The 17,780-nt window shown below is 32.7% G+C and overlaps 1 protein-coding gene across 3 annotated transcripts in view; it reads right to left on the bottom strand.

Moving 5' to 3' along the window:
• The window catches only part of LOC140785944 (phosphatidylinositol/phosphatidylcholine transfer protein SFH8-like), a 39,161-nt gene extending 31,219 nt beyond the window's left edge, over nt 1-7,942 (bottom strand). Inside the window, exons 1-3 of one of the 3 annotated variants that reach the window (XM_073134093.1) lie at nt 7,698-7,942; nt 7,519-7,618; nt 2,706-3,006 (exon numbers count right to left, since the gene is read on the bottom strand). In XM_073134093.1, coding sequence (XP_072990194.1) covers nt 2,706-3,006; nt 7,519-7,552 — 335 coding nt within the window. In that variant the 5' untranslated portion in view covers nt 7,553-7,618; nt 7,698-7,942. Of the gene's footprint in view, nt 1-2,705; nt 3,007-7,518; nt 7,630-7,697 lie in introns of all 3 variants that reach the window. The other 2 variants (XM_073134073.1, XM_073134082.1) reach the window with 2 other exon arrangements.
• Between the last annotated feature and the right edge of the window lie 9,838 nt (nt 7,943-17,780).

Consider the following 17,780-nt stretch of genomic DNA (forward strand, 5'->3'; position numbering starts at 1 on the left):
TTTTAATAGCTATGACCATTGAGTATATAAATACCTCAGTAACACTTATGGATAAGAATTTGGATCAATAAGTCAAGGTAAATAGATTATAACCTATTAAAGTTGGAAATTACTTTTGTCATAGATTTTCTAGAAATATTATACATTTTTGTGTCAATATTGTATGTTAGTGTCGAGTATGAAAATGAAATAACAAAATTCATTGAATTTGCTTTTCAAAATGTATCTATGGAGGATATGATTCTATGCCTACGTAAATAATGCTCTAATTTTTTGTTTTGGAGGGAGGAGAATGTTGTACATGAGTATCTATTATATTATGGATTTATGAGAAGCTATACACAATAGATTTTTCATAGAGAAACTATTTCTAGACTAATACATTATCAAAAATCTCATTCACATGATAAGAAAAACATTTATAATGAAATTGACACTATGAAATATGATTTGATGATCTCACTAAGTAGCCAAACGAGGACTTTTAGGCCATGTTGACTAAGCTAACTCAGTCAACAACACTTTGAACCCATCGGGAAGAGTTCGAACAGATCTATAACTGGGTCACTAACTGATCTAACTCAGTCCTAAAGAGTACCTTCATTAGTTGGCTTAGGCCTGACATCTAGGATGAGGTCAAGGCTTTAAGGCCCATTACGTCTAATAAGGCATTCTCCCTAATTGTTCTGATAAAATCCAAGTTGAATCAGTTGAACTAGATCTGCAAGGAGGAGAGAACAAAGGCAGGCAAGCTCATGGCCCACTAGAGACTGCATCTACCTCAACTCAGCTTGCGTAGATAGTTCAACCCAACTCATAACCACTTTGTACCCAATGACTTGGAGCAGAAGGAAAAGCTTGTGTTTTTATTGTGAGGACTGATTTACCTCCGGTCACAAATGCAAGAGGATGTCAACTAGCTCACATCATATACCTAGGTGGACTCAAATTCTCGAAAAGGATGAACCTAAGTCTATTGATTGGCAAGACAAATTATACGAGTACAAAAGGGTGAAAGACAGTCACCTTAAGGGCAAAGTGTCAAAAGCATGATAGATTGACACGATCCGACCACGTGAGTTAAGTCAGTTGTCAAGTCAAGTTAAATTGAATTAGTTAGTTAGATTTATCTTATTGCTTTAAATTTTAAATAAAGCGGATAATCTGTATATGAATCCGATCTGCTAAAACTTTACTTCTATAAATAGAATTGGTCATGAGTTGATTATTATCGTGAAATAAAATTTAAGTTTAGCCAACTTAATTTATTGTTTTTATCTTTTCTTATAACCATTTGATCATCTTTATCTTCATAGAAGTATATCGTAACCCTAGATCCACCTTCAAACACCCAAATCCTAGCCACCATCCTCCACCACGAGCCACCATACTATACAACTATCCACCACCATCCTTGGTCGTCCACCACCCTCCCACGACCACCGAATTGTCTTGTTTGGACCTACTTTCACTGTTCTATTTTTAACTTTTCATCCTCATCTCTGATTACATAGAACCAAAGTTCTTAGAAACCTAACTTTTAAGGCTACCGCCACAAAAATATCATAATTTTCTTATATCTAGATCGGTTCAGATCTGGTTCATAACAATTAGAGGCACATCAATAATAGCATATAGTTTTTTCTTTATTGTTAGATTATAGTTATTAGAGTTAGATATTCATCATTAAATTCTTGTTATTTAGGATTTATCAAAATATTAATTAAGGCTTCGTATATCTCAAGTGTATTAAGGTACATGGTCAAGCATGACTTCGATTTTGAGTTGTGTCATACAATTCCCAGTAGTAAGATGTAAGGAGACATCCCAAGGAAATTAGGTTACTTGATTTAGAGTTTACTTGTAGTTACTAAAAAAATATGTTTTCTATCTCAAACACCTTACTTAATTTCTCTCCTTCAGTTTTTTCAAAGATTAGGCTAAAGAGATACAACTAAGGGACTGATAATTTTTTTAAATTATGACAAACTAAAATCTGGCGGATCCTTTGTTGTTTGTGTATAAGCTTGCAAGAGTGCTCAACACCACAAAGACAATCAACAATTAGTGGAAGTAAATGCCACTAAATAAGTACGTGTTATCTAAGAAAGTTTCTGCCCCAGTTGAAGCAACTTACATGCTACCATATCAATGTGAGAAATGAGATATTTGAAATTTTGAATAGTACAAACCTTGAACCTTAATAAGAAAAGGAGATATTAAAGCCATACAAAATGATTAATGGTACAAGAATCTATTTTTGCTTAGTTTTGCTTGCCCTGCCTCAAGCAAATGGAGAGGAAAAAGATAATATAAGAAAATATATGTTAGTTCTTACATATTGAGCACGGCTACGGATACGAGATATGAAAATATGGTGATACGAATATGGAGATATGGCAAATTCTTAAAAGTAGGATATAGATACAGAATAAATACGCCAACAAATAAATAAATAATATATTTTCAATCCAATGAACAAAAGAATGACAAATTCAAACTGTACTGAAAACCGTCCATAATTATTTAACCAGCATGTAAAATTTCTAATATCTTCCATAGACATAAGTCTTACAGTGAGTTATGTGTTATGTTGTTAGCTGCTACTTAAGCCTTATCAGACAAGTGTTAAGAGTCTTCATAATGATGTCAGCAATAAAAACAGAATTTACAAAGCCAAAATATTAAAAGGAAGATAATGGTACCTCAACAGCATATGATAGTCATCATGCTTTGCAGGCAGCATTTCATCCAGCAATAATGATTGACGAAATGCATCAACTGCTTCTAGCTCCTCAATATCCCGTACATCTTCAATTGAAACAGAAATAACTCGACTATCACTCTTCCTCCTATTCTTTTTCTTCAAAGAATGCCTGATTTTAGTTGATGCATTAATAGCTTTCTTCTTCAGGGAGCCAATTCTCGTACGCCTCTCATCTTCTGAGATCTCAAAGTCTGATTTACGTTCTTTTCGTTCTTCATGACTGGAAAACCCTTCAAAACCTGAAACATAACATATTAGCACAGCCATTATAGTTCACTTAACAAACTGGTATTTTTTCAGATAAAAGAATCTCAAATCATACTGCAGATGCTGCGAAATAAGTAATAGAAAGGAAATAAAAATTCTTTTACAGGATGCACAAAGTAACTATAGCCATATAGAATTCTTTTTTCTGAAAGACAAAATGATCTGCAGATGGCTAAAAGTGAATTTCAGCTAGTTCTTAAGTCAAAAAGATCAAAGTGCTACATGATCAATCTACTATAGGGAAAGTAACTATTAATAAGTATGGATGATATCATGTCATATTTGGAAATATCATATGAGCTAGAGAATAATTCTTGATCGGAGCATTTCCAACTAAGCAGAAATTACCTAATATCTGGAGAGTATGAGATACTTAAAGTATCCAACATTCTAAAGATAAATTTAATATTGTGGATACTTCTCCTACCACTTGTCTCCTTCTCGTCGCCTGATCTCCTTCCCTCTCATTCTCTCAAGCCAAGGTCGTCGCCCACTAAGATCGTCGCCCTCCTCCCTCCTTCAACCGCCACTCCCCTTAGACCCCTAGAGCAGACCTCCTCCTCCCTCTTCTTTTTTTCTAAATCATCACCATTATCCCTTCCTCTGTCATCATCTAGATGGGTCTATATCATTGGAATCAGAACCACCGTTCCGCAAACCAACATGCCTGCCACCTAATCCATGGCTTTACATCCACACGAAGCACCTTCGTAGCGACGAAAGTGACACCTCTCGACAAGATCGATCCAAGTCCTAATTCGCGAGAGATCGCTTCACCATCTAAGACGTCTGGACTCATGGATTTAATCTAGATGATAGGCACGATGCAATGCTCATTTCTAGAATCACAGCAAACCCTACAAGCCAAGGCACGGGCGTTGTTTCTAGTGTTGTAGCGGGCTATGCAGGCCTCAACCAAGGCGTTGACACCAGCCATCATCGGCTCACGGCTTCACCTGGCAAAATAGGAGACCCCTTTCCGCAATTGGACCACTCCACCACCTCCTACACAAGATGGAGAATTTTTTAGGTGGACATCACCACAAAGGGAGCCTTTGCTGGCCACCCCAGCGGCAAGGAAGTAGCAGTTGATCGCCTTCAATCTCCGCTCGAGCCACTCGTTGATGATTTTGATGTTCAGGAAGAGAATGATGACCCAGCGCCTCGATGGCCATACTAGAAGGCCATGTCTATCCCTTACAATGGCTGAGCAAACCCAAGAAGGGGAGATCCAACCAGCGGCGTTGATCTAAGATCCATCAACAAATTGGGCCACCACCAAGGTGTGGTCACGGCTGCTCAAGGCCGAACAGCAATTCCTCCACCGTCACCACCTCACGACCTCAAAGAAGACCTAGAGGAGTACCGAGAGCCCCGCTATGGAGCCCCATACGGCCAAAGTCAACATCACCACGACTCGGCACTGAATTGAATGCCCCAAATCAACAACCAGCAAGCTGAGATGAAAGAACAGCACCCAACGACCGTTCCTTAGGACCATTAATGAGGATTACAGAGGGCACATGGCATACTAAGGACAAGAGAAAGAAATCCAAGGGAGAATCGTGCACTTGAGGTTTCTGACATTCAGTGAGGGAGATCAGCTTTGAAGAGTATGGCCGTCAACAGACTTTGGCAAGACATACAAGCTAAGGTAAAAACCATCTAACCCCAAACCTTGCTGGAGGCATTCACCACAGCCCAGATGATGGAAGAAATGTTAAATGGATTGTGGAACACCTTGAATGAAGGTTGGATGGCTGTGGAAGAGATGCATTCATTTCGGCCATTTGTGGCCACTACCCACACACTGACTGCACTATCGCGGTCAATTGAGCTTCGCCCTATTTAGAGACTATTTCTAGAAGATAGAGGATCTTTGAGGGCCTCCATTCAATGTCTCACTCCAACCCAGGTAGAAGATCAAAGGGCTAAGGGGCTCTGCTTAGTAAAATGAAAAGTATAAACTGCGACACAAATATGGCTGCCTAATGACAATACTCATGGAAAAGACAGGCAAAGATAAAGATGAGGGACCAAAGGAAGAAGGAATTCAATATCAGACCAGCCACCATGCATTCATTCATCAAGATGCTCAAGCCACCCTGAGCAAAGATGGAGTTGCAAGAGATGCCACCTCCATCGGTTGCTCCACTCAAAGATAGCTTCCATGGTTCTCACTTTAAGGACAAAGTGAGCAAAAGTGTAGTGGACTGATGTGAACTCAAGCTAGATCACATTAGGCGGCATGGGCTCACTGAGTCGAGCCTAGTTATCGTAAGAACTTTTCTTTTTAGTATTGGAGCTCTTGGACTAGGACATTCAAACACCTAAAAGGGCCATTTAAATGCCCCGTTCAATCAATGCTCGGCTAGCTTGTTTGTGATGACTATTTGGGATGAGACACCGAGCTCACAACACTCGAGCCCAAGAGTGCAGTTTTGGAGTTTCGACAATGCATTTGAATTTGAACGCCCCACCTAATTATTTGGACACCCTACCTAACTATTCAAACGCCCTATGCTGAGGCCATTTCATGTTAGAGTTAATTTTATTTTTAAATTTTTGGCTAGCCTCTAAATATATGGAGATCAGCCATGTTTAGGCATTGAAGAATATTGACCATTTCACCTTCATTTCATTATCTAAATCTCATCATCTCCACCGATTCCACCACCAAACCGTCGATCATCGTCATCGCAAATAAACTCACCTTAGACTAGTCTGTATCAAAAAGGTTTCTCTATATGAAAAAAATTTGAGTTTGCTTATTTATTTATGATCTATACGAGAAAATCATGTTACAATGGCCAATTTCTTTTGATTTATAAATTGAATTCGTTTGTCTATCTTACATTTTAATTAGTAATATATCATATATTATAGTAATTTTTTGTTACCAATGTTAGTTATTTAAATAGATAAATTGGAGATAAATATCATACGCAACAATAATATATAGTTCCTCAATTAAGAAAATGAAAGAACACAAGTTCACTAAGAAATATATGTATGAAAGGAGTTGCTAGGCTTTGATATGCTTTTGCTCTAATCCAGTGGAAAATTTTAGAAGGAAATGATTAAAAGAATCTTCCATTCAACATATATAACTATTTTTGGATTCATATCGGGCACCATATCTTTATGGCATAGATAGTCACAATTCTATCCTAACAAGTGATAACTTAAAATCTGTGATTCTGCCATAAATAACTAAAGTTCAAAAAGGGACTTCCTAAATGAATTGAGCTTATCTTCTAATTTTGTCAGCATCACTACATTTTCATCCCTAGCAAAATAATGACATACAAAAAAAATGAACTTTAAGCTTTTCTACACATGTGTTAAGCCCAATTTTTTATTTTTTACTGCAATTGCATAAAATTGCAGCGAGCTAACTACGATCTCTATTTTATTGACAATAAGTACAATACAGTAGGAAGAAAAAATATGAATAGCTAGCATGTAAAGGATGGGAGGAACAGCCTCTTACCTAATACTGCAGTAATACATTGTCGAAAATTGAGGTTTATTAGATAAAAGAATGCTTGCTTTGACCATTCATACTCCATTCTTGGGTCTAGATGGCAGTTTGTAGAATACAGAAAAAAATGGGGTTGTACATGTTTGAATCGCCATTGTTAATCGTGAATGTACAATTTCAGATATTTCTACAACCACTCATCAAAAGCATACACTGTGAACTTTCAGTGTTCCAGAGATGCAGCAATCAGCTTAAGGATAAATTCGATACAACCTAGAGGATCAGATATCTTTGCAACAAACACAATTATTTTATGTTAATGTAGATGGCATGCCACATCCATAAAAAAACAATAGCTACTCTGTCACCTAAATTATTCTAAAACAGAATGTCACACTTTAATGTTTGACAATTAAAGGATTTAATCTTCCAGACACTTCACCCATTATTAGAAACTACTGCAAGGCTCTTAATTTTGACATCAGCAAGTCATATAGTCAAGTGCAGTTTAATGGGCTTGGCTTTAACGAATGCCTTTAAATAGTACTGCAACCCAGTTTATATTAATCAAACATCTTAATATCTTATCGCTTGAATTGAAAAAGATTATAAATCAAACACAGTATCAACACTGGCCGCTAATATATCAAAATCAACTGCATCCCCATATTCGCTGGCGCAACAATTGACTAGAACACTCATGCATTCCCTTCTAGAACCATTATTTTAAGTATTCATAAGCACATCAAACACAGGATCGAACCACAAATTCTGTAAGGAGAAGTTATAGCTCATTGTTGAGAATGTACAACTCGACGAACAAATTTAGCTCACAGAGAGATCCCAAACCCTCGATAATTATCCAATAACCCATAAGCTAATATATAAGAAGATTCCATAAGGAACGCATAACTAACAAACCATCAGCTGGGAAACATGTAAAAAGAACGAAATCTTTCGAACAAAAATTAGTTAGAACCTAGCTTTACTACCAACTTACAAGGTATAGCAAAGCGATCGAGCGGGCCCGACATGTCCGACGGCGATCAATCAAGGAATTCAGATATCACAAGAAGAACGAAATCCGTCAATGGAATCACCTGGAAAGGAGCTGCATTACGATTAGAAACCCTAGAAATCATACGAAGCGAAAGAGATCGATGACTGCGACCGGAGTACCTCGAAACGATCGCCGCCGAGTGGGAATTCAGATGGCGGATGGAGGAGCGAGGTTTGCAGTGGGATTTTGTCGACGCACTCGAAGTAGAGCTCAGAGAGAGAGAGAGAGAGAGAGAGAGAGAGAGAGAGAGAGAGGGAGGCGAGGAAATGGAAGAGTAGGGAAGATAAAAAGAGAAACGAATTGCCTATTCCACGAGTTTGAATCGGATTCCTCGGGGATTTTTTTTTTCCGATTCTATTCTAGTCGGGCTTGGAGTCTGATTAAAGCAAGAGGGAATTAGGAAAGGTGTGGGTCCCGTCGGCTGCAATATACCACGCGGCACGCGGATGTTACGCCGGAAACCGGTCCTTTTCTGGTGTCGGCTAAGAGAAGCTATAAAGTTCTCAAGAGTTTTCGACTCCCAGTTAGAATGCTAGGCTGTTATAAATATTCTTTTATCCAACCAAAATAAACACTGATATGATCATCAGTATTATTTATAAAAAGAAATATTAAAAAATTCAGCGTTTTACTTTAAAAAAAGAGTATATTAAAAACGCTAAATGGTTAACTATTTATTGTTAAAAATATTAAACTATTCAATGTTTTATTAAAATGCTAAATTATTTAATTTCGTAGATAATAACTTTCTAATTGATAGTCCAATTTAGACATACTATGGCATTATGAAGATGAAAAAATATATATAAAATAATTTTGATCAAACCTCAAACGAGAAAGATATAAGTAAGAAACAAAATTTGTAGTATTATAACTTTATGCTCAGTTATCTATTTTAGTTATAAAATATATCATTGTGAAGATATAAAAAGAACTATAAATTAGACAATAATTCTCTACAACCAACTGCGTTCAGAATCAAAAAAAAAAATTATAGCTCCTTCAAATTTTATTTTAAACCTTTTTTTATTTTCTAATAAAATACTCAATCGTTCAAATTTATAAAATTTTGAACAGTTGAGAATTTTATTAAATAAACTTTATGCTATTTCCATCTAAAAATAAAATACTAAATTTATTAGCATGTTACGATAACACTATAATGGCACAGACCCATTTTGATATTAAATTTGAGATATAATTTATTTACGTAAATAAAATATAAGAGAGGGCTAGTTTAGTAAAAAAAACACTCTTGGTTATTAAATTTCTCTCTTAAGAAGCACTCTACGATGTTTATATTAAAATTAAAGATGGGACTGAATTGATGAATTCTTCACTCTCCTAAAATCCATCTAACTTTTCTCATCTCACTTGCACTTTCTCTTTTTATATATATTATATACTATTTTAATTTAAATAATTATTTATTTTTACCAGACACTTTTAATTTTTACCAAACACCAATAAACCATAATTATTTATTATAAGTGACTTTACGAGCAATTTTCACTATTTTCTTTCTTCACTTTTCGTCAACCAAATATACCTTTAGTCGCAAGTTATGTTATCTAGAAATATCAGCATAGTTTTTCAGTTTTTTAATTAGGAATATATTAAATGAAAGAGATATTTACATCCTATTAGTTTTTTATTTTAAATTCTGAAAATGACTAGCTGGCTTGAAATTTTTGGTCATATATTAGGTACTTAGAACTAGGCTAATAAAATAAAGTATTTGATTATGAACTAGGCTAAGAATTTAATTGTTATCTTTGATATGATATGAAAAAGTAAAATATATGTTAGTTTTAGAGGAAAATAAATGATATGTAAAATAAATAGACCAAAATATCATTTGACTTTGATGATATTAGAACAAAACATTATTATTAAATAAAATTAATTATTTAAAGTTTAAAATTATAGCAAAGAATTTATTGTGGTCTTACTCACTTGTAAATCCCCAAGCAACACTAAAGCTGCAGATTTACGTGCTTGTAAGTCTATAAATAAGTATTGCTTATTATTTTAGTAACAACATAGTCTTAAAAAAATAGTAAATATTTAAATAAAATAAAATTTTAGCATGAGGCACGACGTCGTCAACCTCGTGCCCAAAACCAGGGGCATGGGTGGGGTTATCACATGCCCCAACGTCTCTCTCTCTCTCTCTCTCTCATTCTCCTCCACCTCCCGCTCACATTGTCTCTCTCAGTTGCCGATACCGGCCATCTTTTACTACCACTACTAAGCTGCCATCATTGATGAGGCATCTCTCTCTTTTCTAATTTCTTCTCTCTTCTCTTCTTTCTCTCTTTCTCATCCTTATTGGGCTCGAGTTTGCCATAAATCAAGCGACTGGCAAGAGACTAGCAAACAGTGGCTAAGCCCTTCTCTGTTGACATGGCTTGCCCTTTTCTTCTCCTTCTTCCTTTTTTTCCTTTTCTTCTTATCCTTCTTTTCTTCTTCTTCTTTGTTCTTCTTCCTCGCTTCTACAAACATTGCTGGCCGTGGGACTTTTCCCTTTTATTTTTTTAATTGTATTTATTAATTGCATTTTATTTTCTTTAGTAATGGAAATTAGATTTTTGTACTATTAAGTATTTTAAAAATATATACTCACTAACATGATTATTAACTATACATTATTAGTACAATTACTAATTAATTATAATTATTAATAGTTCCAAATAAATATATCTATAGTTTATATACTGTTATTAGATTAATAAATATAGTTTTAAGCACACTCATTTATATACTCATATTCATACTTAGTGTAGTGTCTATATATATGTGTGTAGTTACGGGTGTCAAAATAAATGAACGACCGCACAATTTGAGCCTTATTTTAAGGCTTTGATTTGAATTTTGAACCGAGCCCAAGCCAAGTTCTGACTCAATAGGCTCAGCTTTACTACAATAAAACTAATTTTTCTTGACATTTATATTCCGATATTTAATAAAATATTAATTATGTAATATATATATTGATACTTTCTAATAATTACTTGCATTTTGAAAATAATATCAGCGAAAATTGGTGAGACTCGCATCAAATGCTAACTTAACAACACTTTAAGAAAATGTCGATATTAATTGAAAGGAATCCCGACAATTCCTAGCAGCAATTAATACCCATTGGCAATTTATTCGTTTGTCAACTCTTTTGAACATTGCAGCAATTTTTGAATTTTGAATTTCTTTTTCTCCATACTTAATTTGACAAAATTTTAGAGGGGAGAAGTATTTTTCTATCATTTGTACAGAAATTTTAGGAGAAATTAAGGAGAAAGAGAGTGAAAAAAAATTTAATGGTTACTTTTTTGTTTCTTTGTATGCTAATATATTTAATTTTAAAATAGCTTTGAGTATATAAATACCTCAGGAACACTTATGGATAAGAGTTTGGATCAATAAGTCAAGGTAAATAGATTATAACCTATTAAAGTTGAAAAAAATACTTTTGTCATAAATTTTCTAGAAATATTATATATTTTTGTGCCAATATTGTAAGTCTAGTGCTGAGTATTAAAAAGAAATAACAATATTTATTGAATTTGCTTTTCAAAATGTATATATGGAGAATATGATTCTATACCTATATAAACAATACACTATTTTATTTTTTTTGAGGGAGGAGAATGTTGTACATGAGTATCTATTATGTTATAAATTTATGAGAAGCTATACACAATGGATCTTTTATGGAGAAACAATTTCTAGACTAATATATTATCAAAAATCTCATTCACATGATGAGTAAAACCTATATAATGAAATTGACATTATGATATATGATATTTTTGTCTCCATGTCAAATATACAACTAGTTAAAATTTGATTTGATGATCTCACTACTGAGCCAAATGAGGATGCCAAATTTTTTTCTTATTTGGTTAACGATGCAAAACAAAAACTGTATTCTATCTACAAAATTTTTTTAAACTTTCATTCATTGACATTTATTATAAATAAAATGTTTAGATGGATGGAGCAATAAAAGCTTTGATATGCTCCGTAGGCTTTACATGAGGATGACTTAACATATTATGGAGTTCTTAAAGAAATAATTGAGCTAAATTATAACAACAAAGCTAAGGAAATATTATTCAAGTGTGATTGTATTGATGTGCGCAAGGTAGATGAATTAAGAAAGATGAACTCAGTCATACTCTTGTCAACTTTAATCATCTTTTAAGTAGTGGTGCAAATTTATCAATTGAACCCTTTATACGTCATCACAAGTTGAACAAGTCTTTTATGTCCAAGATCCTATTGAACTAGATTGGCATGTTATCATTTGGACAAAACCTAGAGATTTCTTTGATATAATGACGACAATGATATTAAGACATACTTTTCTAATTTAGCTCATGATAACCTAAACGTGGATAGCATTAAAATTCATGATATTGATAATATGAATTAGACAAGAATATATACACACCGCATAATAATTAACACACATTTAGAATTGAACAATATTAGAGATCAAAATCTAATTGATGAGTCAAATTTCGAAGATGTAGAAGACAAAGAAATCACACACTTTCTCTAGGTAACTTAATGTTGCCAAGGTTTTTATCTTCTCTTTGTCTCCTATCAATTTGTTTCAAATTATCAAGGTTATGATAATCTAATTATTTATGTTTTATTTTAAATCTAACTTCTTTTCTTACGATTTTGTTCAACATCATGATAAAACGGTCAAAGAGTCGGCTAAGGCATTAATCAGTAGAACATTATATTGTATCTCAATTACTACCAAATGAAAGCCAAATGAGAAAAACTAGAGTGTTTACATCTAATGAACCCACAATCATCCTCAAAATATTCAAAGTAATTATGATGCAAATATGTCTGAAAATATTAATAAAGAGTGACTAAGTCAAGGTCAAAGTTCATATCATTAATCTGCACCATATTCAACTAATAATTTTAATCCAATTATAGCAGAAATATAATCTACTTTATTTGAGTCATTCCTATGTAAGTAAATATTACTGGTTCATGTTAGTATATACAATTAAAACAAAAGGATGAGGTAGATACCCAATTCGGATGAAGAGGAGGAACATAGGCTTATAAAATTAAAGGGGAAATAATATGGTCAGTTTGTTGGTAAAAGGACAACAAAATTCACTTTCTTGGTACAATTGTAAGAAATGATATCAACTCACTATTAACATTTAGAGATTGGAGGACAGTGTCAAATCATAACAATGTAATAATGTGGGATAAAATGACTTTTGTCATGCTTCTTCTGGAACAATGCATAATTAATTATAGTTACTTATCTGATGTAGTTAATATATAAAATTAAAGAGACGAGGCAAAAATGAGTAATAAAGGCCTTTGGAAATAAATGGAAAGATTTTAAGGGTGAATTAAAGCATCTCCACTATGATACTCATGATAATAATGAAGATCGTGCTAAGCTAAAGGCACATAGTGGAATGAATAAAATTAATCGTGCTAAGCTAGTTGCTACACATATTGTTGGATCGAAAAGTTTTGCTGCCATAAGATTAGAATCAAAATTTTTTTAATATTAAACATATTATATTATAAATTACCTCATAATTATTTGTACTAATGTAATGATTATAACAACGAAGGAAGAAAGGTGAGAACTAAACAAGAGAAGATATCTACAAAATAACTTACGTAAATAAAGAGGGAGCTCCTATGAATGCAGCTTGTGCAAAAAAAGATTATAAGATACTCATCATTTTATTTTATTTTTATTTATTGTTGTTATTTAAAAAGTTAGTTTCACACTAAGTATATTTCTACATATCTGTATTATAAGAATGAACACCTATTTACTATTCAACCAGAGGATATAGAGAAGTCCAAGGACCATGATAATTTAGATTTAAAAGTACTTGGAAAAGAAAGACATGGTAGTATTTGTGGACTAGGTTTGAGCCCAGCACCTACTAAGTTACTAAATAATACACCTTCCCCTTCAGAATGTTTAATAATGACTTCATAAGCTGCAAGAAAGATGGACAATGAAAATAATGCATTAAGAAAAGAGTTGCAAACTATGAAAGAACAAATGGTTGAAATGAAAGCAAAGATAATATCTTTTTGGGGGGGAGGAATCCTAATATTCAACATTTTAACCAAGCACCAATGAACTTTATTGAAGCAAGAGAGATATATTTTTTAATTTTAAAGTATTCACAAAAATAGAATTATAGAAAATCTATATTAATATTTTTTTATTATAAAATATTACTACTACAAATAATCGAAATGCCAAAAATGCTAATTCATATCATCTATGCCAATCCATCTTTTTAGGTAGTATATAAATTTGAAACTCATGAATATGCTATCTATCTATTAAAAATATTTATATTTTTTATAAATTAACTGCTTATTCTTTAATCTAAATGTTCAATCTAAAAAATTGACTTGTGTAGATAGGGTAATTTCTAAAATGTCTAAGTATTATCATTCATTCAATATTTATTATACGACATTTTGTGTGCAGGGTGGAAAAGAAGTTGTATCAATGTCTATTTCAAAACAATGTGAAATTTTATTTAATAAGAATCGATAAATAATTATTGGAGGAGACAAATTAGGACACTAGTATTGAGAGGTTTATTTCGAGGAGGTGATGTCTCATACTGAAAATTTAATTCGTACTTTCAGATCCACAAAAACAATGAGGCATACTAATGAACAAACTATTATACGACCTTCTTATCTTGTATGTCATGATTTCTTCTTTCACATTTGTCAAATTTTTAAACATTTTTTCAATGTTATTTAACCCTTTAAAACTAATTAGTTTTATATTAATTATTTTTTGTAGATTAAAAATATTAGGAGATGAAGCGATATCTTGCTAATTCAAGAAATGAGAAGACTGGGTCAAAGCATGTTAATAAATGAATTAACATGTGAGCATTTGATTTTCTTCTTTAATGTTTAGATGATTGACCAACAAGGCTGACTTACTAGTTAATACATTAAGTTTTATTATTTTTGTAATCTAATTCACTTCTCTTATATGTTGTGTATAGAATTGGTTGATTGTTGTAGTAAATTTTTTATAATAATCCACAGCTTTTCCTATTTAATAGTTCATTGGCAATATTTACAAATTATTCATAATTTTTTTTGTGACAAATGTTGAGTATCTATAAATGTTATTAAATATATATTTTTCAACATTTATAAATGTCAATAAAATGTTATTAGAATGTCGCCAATAACATATTTGCTAATAGTTTCTAATGTCGGGCAATTTCTTTCTCGATAATTGCAATTATTAGTGAAGATGATACTGTCGACATTTCAAAAATGTTAGCAAGACTATATTTATCAAGATTTGTTAATGTTGGTAATAGTTTTATAATTGTTGGCTATAATAAACTTTTAAAGTTTTTGACTTTTATAGTGTCATTAAATACATTTACCAACAAATATAAATGTCGACAACGAGTTGGAAGCCAAATATTTATAAATGTCCCGAATTTGTTTTTGCCATCAGACATAAATGACAAGAAATATATATGTAGTGATATTTATAAATGTTAAGAAACAAATATTTGCTAGCATTTGACAAAAAGAGTTAGTAAAAAAAATTGCCGACACCATATTCAATGATATTTTTAGAAGTGTCACAAAAAATTTTGTGATCCTAGAAATAATTATTGTTCAGCACTTAGGAATTATTTTACTTACAATTAAAAATATCAGCGCTAATTAATATTGTCGTAGTGCTTAAATATTTTTTTAATATTATATATGTATTAATATATATTATATACAAATATATTTATAACCATTAGATTTTTGATCCAATGACTCATATGATCCTATCTCTACCTAACCTTAAGCCTAAGTTCAATAAATTCTCTTCAACAAGCCTAACCTCCTTCTCTTCCTCATTCTCATTCTCATTCTCCACCTTCTCCTCCTCCTCCTCCTCCTCCTCCTCCTCCTTCCTCCATTGGCGTCTGTCTCCTCATTCTTCTCCTCCTTCATCTCCTCATCCGGCCTCCTCCTCCTTCATGGGCAAGTACTGTCGTAGTGTTGCCTCCTTCTCCATCGACAAGCCATTACTATGATGGCCTCTCCTCCTCTCTCGACCTCCTACTCTATCGACAAACCATCGTTGCGGCGCCACCTCCTCCTCCTCTATCGACAAACCATCGTCATGAAGCTGCCTCCTCCTCTATCGACAAGTTGAGGTCATTGCCACTTTCTTCATTGCCACTTCCTTCTCCTTCTTTCACAAGCCACCTCCTCCTCCTCTTGCTTTAGCCTCCTCCTTCTTTAGCAAGCCACCTCCATCAGCCTCCTCCTCCATTGGTCTCCTTCTTCTCCAATTAAGCTTGAGCATCATTTGAGCTCGGCTCGGGCTTGGTCTGGCTTGGCTTGAGTTAAGATAAGCCAAGACTAAACGACTACCTTCATAATACCTTAATATTTTTAGATCTCAACTTTTATTTGAGACCATATAGAATCTTGCTAGTAATGAGTTAATATTTGATTGACAAACGCAAGAGATACATATTTTGTGTATTCTATGATCATATGATGAGTAGTCTTCTACCGTATAGTTGATGTTTGTGTCTTTTATGATTATATTTATACTTTCACCATAATTATATAATCCCATATATAGATGAATAAAGATGAACATATTATATTTATCATTCAATTGTTAGTTTGATATCGAATATGAGTATGCAGTTAACATACAAATGAGTAAAGATTGATGTACTATTTATATTTTAGTTGTTAAGTAAATCTCTAGCATGAGTATGTATGTGATTGATATCTGATTAGAGTGTATGATATCATATATTTCTTTGACTTCTCTACTATTTAGATTCCTAAATTGTACGATCTGTTATAGTAGATATATGCATATAATTTATTGTTTGGAAGAAAATTATGAAATCTTATTAATATGATAGTTGATAGAAAATATGAGGATACCAATTATATTGCTCGCTATATGTGAGGGATTGTTATATGATATATTATTATTATTCACCATATACGAGGGTTAGTTATATAATATATATTGCTCATGATATGCGACGGTTGGCTTTATGATATATATAATTTGCTATATATAATAGTTAGCTATATGATATATATTGATTACTATTTGCGATCGTTAGCTATATGCTACCATCATTAGTAATAAGTTTTTATGATTATCTTATATACTTTTTATCAGCTAGATTAGTACACATATTTAGATAAAATGATTGATATGCTCATATAATTGATGAAGTATGATTGGCTTTTCTGGCAGAATTATGATATGATATGATGTGGTGGATAGTGGTCTAGTATGATCGTGTCATTTAGAGTTTACATTAATAATAAATATATTAAGAAATGCATTTATTTTATCATATCGGGTAATTGTCATTTATCATATATAGTTGCATTTAGAACTATTATAGCATGGCTATATTATCGTACATCATATGTTGTCATATTTGATAAAGTTATGATATGATTATATCACTAGAGATATTAATATATTATTAAGGATACATTTATATGCTCGTTTATGATATGATGCTCATTTCTCACTTATATTATCCAATATATAATTTACTCTCTATTTGAAATTACTAATTTCGAGTAATGTCTATTCACTGAGCTCTTAGTTAATAACTCTCTTTATTCTTTTATAGTCTTTAGATATGTAATACTTGATAATAATTTAAGATATCGTGAAGATATATTTTAGAGTAAAGATGAAGTAAGCTAGAAGTTAGGTAGTATAAAAGATGGTTTATATGGAAATTGAGTTGTATTGGTGTTTTATATCTGTATATCACCATATTATACTATAATTTGTATAATAGGAGATAATATACATGTTAGATTATATTTTTATTTGTATATTAGTCGTAAACTTGATGGCTTGTGGTTTGTGTGGGTCCAATCGGATTATATAGTGGTCTAGCATTGTTATTATAAATTTAAATATTTATATGATATAATGCTTATTTAGTATATTGCCCCCACCCAGAATGGGCACGTGCACGCCCATGCGTCCACACGGCCTACGCGGCACACACGACAGGCCGAGCAGGGCCCGGTCACGCACGATATACTCCTGTGCCTATATAATTATGGCATCATTAAATAAAACCTGCTAACACATCCATGCTCACATAATCCATCATCAGATAATCATA

This window comes from Typha latifolia, chromosome 1, assembly GCF_019914945.1.
Source record: "Typha latifolia isolate L0001 chromosome 1, TyphaL0001v2, whole genome shotgun sequence".
In the NCBI taxonomy this organism is placed as follows: Eukaryota; Viridiplantae; Streptophyta; class Magnoliopsida; order Poales; family Typhaceae; genus Typha; species Typha latifolia.